The 7,545-nt window shown below is 32.8% G+C and overlaps 1 protein-coding gene across 1 annotated transcript; it reads left to right on the top strand.

Annotated features, from left to right (window-relative positions):
* Positions 2,305-6,423, top strand: LOC109225176 (omega-hydroxypalmitate O-feruloyl transferase). The gene is made up of 2 exons (XM_019389764.1): positions 2,305-2,917; positions 5,246-6,423. Exons 1-2 carry the CDS (start codon positions 2,462-2,464, stop codon positions 6,152-6,154), a joined length of 1,365 nt encoding a protein of 454 aa, XP_019245309.1. The 5' UTR covers positions 2,305-2,461; the 3' UTR covers positions 6,155-6,423.

The following is a 7,545-nucleotide window of genomic DNA, read 5'->3' as shown; positions in this document are numbered from 1 at the left end:
CCTGGCCTTCCCTGGGCCGCATCTGCGATAGGTGGACCGCATCTGCGGTCTCGCACCTGCGATAGGTGGACCGCATCTATCGCACCTGCGATAGGTGGTTATGACAGAAGCAGCAACTTCAGCACTTCTCAACATTCCATTTTCGATCCGATAACCAATCGGAATCCACCCGAGGCCCCCGGGGCCCCAACCAATCATACCAACCAGTCCCAAAACACATTACGGACTTGCTCGAGGCCTTAAATCGTATCAAACAACGCTAAAACCATGAATCGACCTCCAATCCAAGCTTTATGAACTTTAGAATTTCAAACTTCTACTTTCGATGTTTAAACCTATCAAATCACGTCCAATTGACTCCAAATTTTGCACACAAGTCATATTTAACATCACGGACCTACTCCAACTTTCGAAATCGGATTCCGACCCCGATATCAAAAAGTCCGCCTCCGGTCAAACTTCTCAAAAACCTTCAAATTTCTATCTTTAGCCAAATGACCCCAATATGACCCACGGGCATCCGAATTCACTTCCGATCGCGCTCCCAACTCCAAATTCACCATACGGAGCTACTCCCAGACTCGGAACCCCAAAAGGACATCAATAACACTGAAATGCACTTCAACCCAAACTTATGAAATTTCCTCCAAAATGCTAACTTCCACAATAGGCGCCAAAACGCTCCCGGGTCATCAAAAACCCGATCTGGGCATACGCCCAAGTCCGAAATCATCATACGAACCTGCTGGAGCCTTCGAATCCCAATTCCGAGGTCGTTTACTCAAAAATCTAATCCTAGTTGATTCTTTCAACTTAAAGCTTCCGAAATGAAAATTCTCCTTCCGAATCAACCCCGAACTTCCCGAAATTCAATTCCGACCACGCGTACAAGTCGTAATACCTGAAATGGAGCTGCTCATGGTCTCAAACTGCTGAATGGCGCGCTAGGGCTCAAAACGACCGATCGGGTCGTTGCAACTGAATTATTACTTAAAGGAATAAGAATCAATTCCCGCTCAATATTCTAGATCTGCCTCTTGGTTTTTTTTTAATCATAATAACTCTTAATAGTAACATTATTCCAACTAACTTCTCTAGCTGTTAAATACACAAATCATTTTCATCAATATAACAACTCAACCGATTCTTAAATGTTATTGCACCGAGTAATTAATTTAAAGTAGATAGGGTACGTCATGGATTTCTCATGACCTTTGATTTGTAGGAATCAAATTGCTAAAAAAAAGGTTACAAAATTAGGCTGAATTCTTATCATGTTAGCACCTTTCTCCTTTTATTTACAAAAGTATTTACAGAAAGTTGAAGACCTTTTATATTTAAAGAAAACTCAGTATTATTCTTAATTAGTATAGTTGCTAAAAGTAGGTTAAGACTCTATACGTTAAGAAATGTTTTTTTTTTCATACATCTAAATTCTTACTACAATTGGTACTATAGTTTTAAAACAACAATGATATTTCAAGTTTTTTTTTTCTTCTTAAAATAAAGGGAGAGAAGAATTAACCTAAATAGCTGCTCACTCAATCATTTAAATAAAAACTAGTCGGATGATATATACTCCAATATATGTATAATTCATGTATGGTATGTGTATAATCATATACTAAATATATACCTGCTAGAGAAAATACGCCGTGATTCATGCCGGCTATTTTTGTAAAGATTTCAAACAACAAAATCAAGTGAAGAGTATGTGCAAGTGAATAGTTTATGAGATATGGGACGCCTTAGAGAAATTAACCTAAATAGTTGTCCATCCTAAAAAATAGTCGATTGGTATATATATAATATATGTGTTTGTAATTGTATACAATTAGTGTATAATAATATATGTATATTGATTAAGAGCTGTTAATATTTTGGCTAACTTCCTCGACTTTTTGCTAGTTGCTCGAGTCCGAGAAGATAAAACCTTACAATTACGAGATCTTTACATAAATAGTCGGTCATATTCATTGTTTATGTAATTATGTTTTCTAGCCATATACATAGATTATACATTGTTATACATAATTATGCACATATAACATATAAATTATGTATATTTATATCTCCACCAACTATTTTTTATTTAATTGCCTAAATGAGCGGCGTTAATTCTTCTACAAAATTTAAAACTCTAGGCAATTGCCAGTAGTATATGACATCCTTGAGAAGAAATTAAAGACAAGCTGTACTGATACTGAAATCACATAAATGTAACTATTATTAGATTTAAACTAGTACACTTCTTATAAATGTCACACATCTAGATTTTTCTCTATAAATCATGTTCTTACCTAAACAATGTGCAACCATGTGACTTAAAAAACTCACCAAAATCACTTCCTTTCCCGTTTCACCTTGCATAATTTTAGTATAAATATACACACTCCTAGCTACCAAAACACACACACACACACACAAAAGCAACAAAAAAAATTGTATCACTATATTCAATATGGGAACTCTTTATCAACCCCTTGAATCAACTATTCAAGAACTTAAGGTCACAATTCATGACACTAGCTTAGTTTTTCCTTCAGAAAAAACTCAGAAAAAACCTATGTTTTTATCAAATATTGATCAAGTCCTAAATTTTGATGTCCAAACATTGCATTTTTTTCCTGCTAATTCTGAATTTCCACCAGAAATTGTTACAGAAAAACTCCGAAACGCGTTATCGAAAGTTTTAGTTCCATATGATTTTTTGGCTGGGAGGCTTAAAATGAATCACCAAATTGGAAGGTTGGAAATAGATTGTAATGCAGAAGGAGCTGTATTTGTTGTAGCTTCAAGTGAATTAACATTAAAAGAAATTGGTGATTTGGTTTATCCTAATCCTGGATTTAAACAGCTTGTAACTCAGAGTATTGATCATTTGGAAAAAGATGATAAACCACTTTGCATTATCCAGGTATGAAATATTTCCTTTAGGTATTGCTCTCTTCGTTCCAATTTATATGATACTGTTATTATTCTCGGAGTCAAATAATTTTTTTCTTGATCACAACTTTCTCATATATAATTTATTACTTTTAGTAATATAAACTAGAAAAATGTGATTTTGTTGTAGTTTTATCAAGCTTCTAATTATGTAAATTTTATTTATTTTTAAAACATTATAAAATGATGTCTAGATTTACACCGAAAACTAGTATGTTTGGTTTTCGTAGTCCGAACAATTTCATTCTTTTTGAAATGGATCAATGGGTAGTATTACGTAGAAACGGCATAATTTTATTTATTACACTGTCAGTACATGTAATGTAAAGTCGTTTCTATTTCAGTTGATTCCTAATTATTATTGATATGGTTAGGGTATAATTGCTTGCATAACCATATATAGGAATTTAATATAGATTCAGGGACAATTCATTTGAAATAAATCGCCTATATGTGGCTTTAGTAATTATAGGAAATCTTAAGAGATCTAGCAATAGTTCACTTATAGAATGTCACTTACCCACCCACAAGTTTGCCACTATTAATTTTGGTCCCAAAAATATTTGTTTTTGTGTCTCTATTTCTTGTGACTTCCTCTCTCTTATTTTATTTATTCTTTATACTAATCTTATAATTGTCAAATTCTCATCTTAATATTTCTCTAACTTGAATTTTTTTGCTAATAAAATTTAAAAAAATAAAAATAAAAAATCTAATGTTCGTCGCATTGTGAAAGAGCTCTGATTGAACTAGGTCTTTTCTCTCCCAAAAGAAAAGAGAAGAAGGTAAGAATTAACCGGGGTGGATCTAGAGCAAACATTACGAGTTCCCTTGAACCCAATAACTTTTGTATAGACCTTTATTAGTAATAAAAATTTATTAAAAATATAAAAATATTTCGCTTGGAACCCAGTTTGTTGGTCCAGTTATCATGTAGGTTAACTTGAGATTATTTTAGGAACCCATAAACTTAAACTTCTAGATCCGCCTCGGGAATTAACAATCGGCCTTTTTAAGAAATGTATTGTATTTCAATAAAAATAACATTAAATGAGTAGCTTTAATTATTGTAATATTGGACCTAGCTAGAATAGAAGCGCAGTGCAGTCATTAATTAATTCTCTTCGAGTTTTTACCATTTGCCAACTACTCAATGCTGCAAATAATGCCAATGTTTTGGGCTGCCTCCTATATCAAGCTAAGTAAATGATGTTCTTTCACATCTTGTAGTTTAATTCAACTCATTACGTTCAAATCGAATTATATATACAGTCAAACTTTCTATAACAATTTCGTTTGTTCCGATATTTTTTGACTACTATAGTGAAGTGATAAAATATATAATATAACATAACATAACATAAAAATCGGTTCCAATAAAAATTTGGCTTTTATAGTGAATGACTGTTATATAGGGATGTTGTTATAGAGAGGTCTGACTGTACATATGAAAAAAATTAAAAATTTTAAGTATACTTATTCTACGTTAACTGAAACTAGATACTGAATCTACCTATATGAGCAATCATTTTCAACACCTAACAACGTGAAATTGTTACTCTTTTGTTTTTAGTCATTACTTAGAAATAATAAGAACACAAAATTTTCACTTGGTTCCCCCATTTTATTTTTTCATAGACAAATTTGGGCTCATATATACTTTTAAGGTTGATCCTTCACCTATTACACAGCTCTCCTAGATTTTCAAAAGACAATAAACACAAGATTTATATTGATCTTAGAAGATTAAGGTCCATAATTTTACTTATTGAGACACATTGGCACTAAATTCCATGTGCATGCTAAATTACATATCATTGTCAAGCCACATTAAATGATCATAAATGGGATTGAGAACCATATTTCCTCTCCAAAACAAGAAGATTTTGTGTTATGTGACAGCATAACCATTTAATTTTCAGGATCTTTACACAAATAATTTATCAGATTCATTGTTTATTTTTTCTAGCTGATATACATAAATTATCCATTGGTTATACATAGTTATACACAAAGGCGGTGTCAGAATTTGAAGTTTTTGGGTTTGGGAGTATAATCTGTTTAAGTTATTGGGTTCTAAGTTACGAAACTGTATATATTCGATGAATTTCTTAAGACAAATACATGGTTTGGATAAAAGCTACTAGGTTCGGCCGAACCCGTAGGTCGTGCTCTAGCTCCGCCCCAGGTTATACACATGACTATATAGATACTATACATCTGTCGAATATTTCAAATTTAAGCAATTGGGTGGATGATTATTTAGGTTAATTTAACTAAATTTTTTTACCTCTTCTAGGTGACATCATTTAAGTGTGGTGGTTTTGCAATGGGCACATCAACAAATCACATAACCTTTGATGGAACAAGCTACAAGATTTTCTTACAAAACTTAGCTTCTCAAGCATTTGACGACAAGCCCTTAGCTATTGTCCCATGTAACGACCGTTCTCTATTAGCCGCTCGATCGCCGCCACGTGTCGATTTCCCACATCCTGAATTACTCAAATTGGAAGTCCCTATAGGTGAAGAACTAAATCCAACAGTATTTGAAACCCTACAAGAAGAACTTGTGTTCAAAATATTTAAGCTTAATTCAAGTGACATTAGTTCATTGAAGGACAAGGCAAAAGACGAAAATGCCCCTCATGCAAAAGTTACAAGTTTTAATACTGTAACTGCTCATGTATGGAAATGCAAGGCATTATCTTTTGATGTTGAGAACAATTCAGAGAGAATTTCCACTGTATTATTTGCTGTTGATATAAGGCCAAGGCTAAATCCGCCATTACCAAAATCTTACACTGGAAATGCTGTTTTGACTTCCTATGCTTCCGCCACGTGTCACGAGCTCGAAGAATGGCCATTTAGTAAAATTGTGGCTACGGTATCAAAAGGGGCTATGAGAATGACTGATGAATACGCTAGAAGTGCAATAGATTGGGGAGAATTTTATAAGGGATTTCCAAATGGAGAATTTTTAATTTCTTCTTGGTGGAGATTAGGGTTTTCTGAAGTGGAATACCCTTGGGGAAAACCTAAGTATAGTTGTCCTGTGATTAGCCATAGAAAAGATATTATTTTATTCTTCCCTAATATTGATGATGGTATAAGCAGCAACAATGATGGGGTCAATATTTTGGTTGCTCTTCCTGCCAAACAAATGGAGAAATTTGAATCTTATTTTCATAAGTTCTTGTTGGCTTAAGATTATGTTGTCCGGGAAGAGGAGGACTCAATGATTATTCGTTCGCTAGAATCAGAAATTTATTATTTTAAAAAAAAAATTGAATGACTCTTATATATATATGTTGTAAACATGCTGAATGTTGAAAATTATCTGTATGTTGATTTTAAAATTATTACTATAAAAGATGATTTGTACAACTTTTTTTTTTTTTGATGGGAAGGGCTTATTGTAATAAAGATCTTCGAGTGCATACTTGTGGAAAATATGTTACAGGGTACTTTTGGACTCTTCGTATAGAGAAATATTTGTTATTTGATTCATAACGGTATATAAGAAGTCCAACACAATTGCGTAGCCCATGCCAAGAGTGGTTAAGCTCACTTTTTTCGTCGAAAAATTATAATCTGTATATAAGTTAAATACTACTTTATATGGTTATATATTATATTTTGAACATCCTTAATATAGTTACGTTGAGTGAGATAGTCCAGCGGTTCAGGGTGTTCAAAATGACGTGTTGTTCACGAGTTCAAATTTCTGCTTATTTTATTTGCCAAAATTAAACATAGATCACCATGTGTCGTCTATTTGATTCTTTTTCAATCTAAAAATTTACCTAATAAAATAACTCCTAAAATTTAAAATTTGTGTAGAAATAAACAACTTATCTTAAAAGTAATTTTTTAACTAAAAGTTATTTCTTAAATAAATTTTATAATTTAAAAGTCAAGCTCTACAAAAAATTCTTCAACAAAAGCTCTTTAAACTATAAATCCTCACCTCTTTCTTTTCTTTAGTCTTATTAGTAAATTTTTTAATGATGTCTTTTTGTTGTTTTGATATGATTTATAAAATTATAGTTCTATTAAAAGTTTTTCATTTTTTAGCAAAATGTTGCGCAGTTGATCTACAATTTTGTTACACAATTCATTAGACAAAAAAATTATTGACCTATTTAAAGTTTGAATATCCTTGACGGAATTCCTGGCTACGTTACTGCTCCAACGGGAGCAATACTTGAGCTGATAATCTATAAAAAACACCAAAGTGCACGTATTTTTCCAACAAGAGCATATCAACTTATTTTATTTCTTGGTATAATGTCACATATGTTGGGTTTTTAAGGTATTTAATTAATATATTAAATACTTAAAAGAGGGTGAATGGGAAATGGAGGGAAATGAAATTTTTGAGTGAAATTTTAAGTTCCCCCTCCCTTGGCAAATGGGCATTGTCCCATATTGGAAGAGGAAGAGGTTTTTATGGGTATATAAGCAATTGCTCTTCTTCTAGCTCTTAAAGAGTTGAGAAGAAGGCAAGCCTCGCGCCGTCATCGTCGTCGCTCGCTCGGCTCGGCTTCGGCTTCGGCTTCGGCTTCGGTTAACAGAAATGTTATTAAATATTTGTTT

The sequence above is a fragment of the Nicotiana attenuata genome, chromosome 5 (assembly GCF_001879085.1).
Source record: "Nicotiana attenuata strain UT chromosome 5, NIATTr2, whole genome shotgun sequence".
Classification (NCBI taxonomy): domain Eukaryota; kingdom Viridiplantae; phylum Streptophyta; class Magnoliopsida; order Solanales; family Solanaceae; genus Nicotiana; species Nicotiana attenuata.
Note: the sequence above shows the minus strand (reverse complement) of the source record. Positions and strands in the feature narration are given on the sequence as shown.

Coding starts and splice junctions, on each gene's coding strand:
- LOC109225176 (XM_019389764.1), top strand. CDS start 2,462: ATGGGAACTCTTTATCAACCCCTTGAATCAACTATTCAAGAACTTAAG. Junction 2,918..5,245: donor AACCACTTTGCATTATCCAG/GTATGAAATATT, acceptor TACCTCTTCTAG/GTGACATCATTTAAGTGTGG.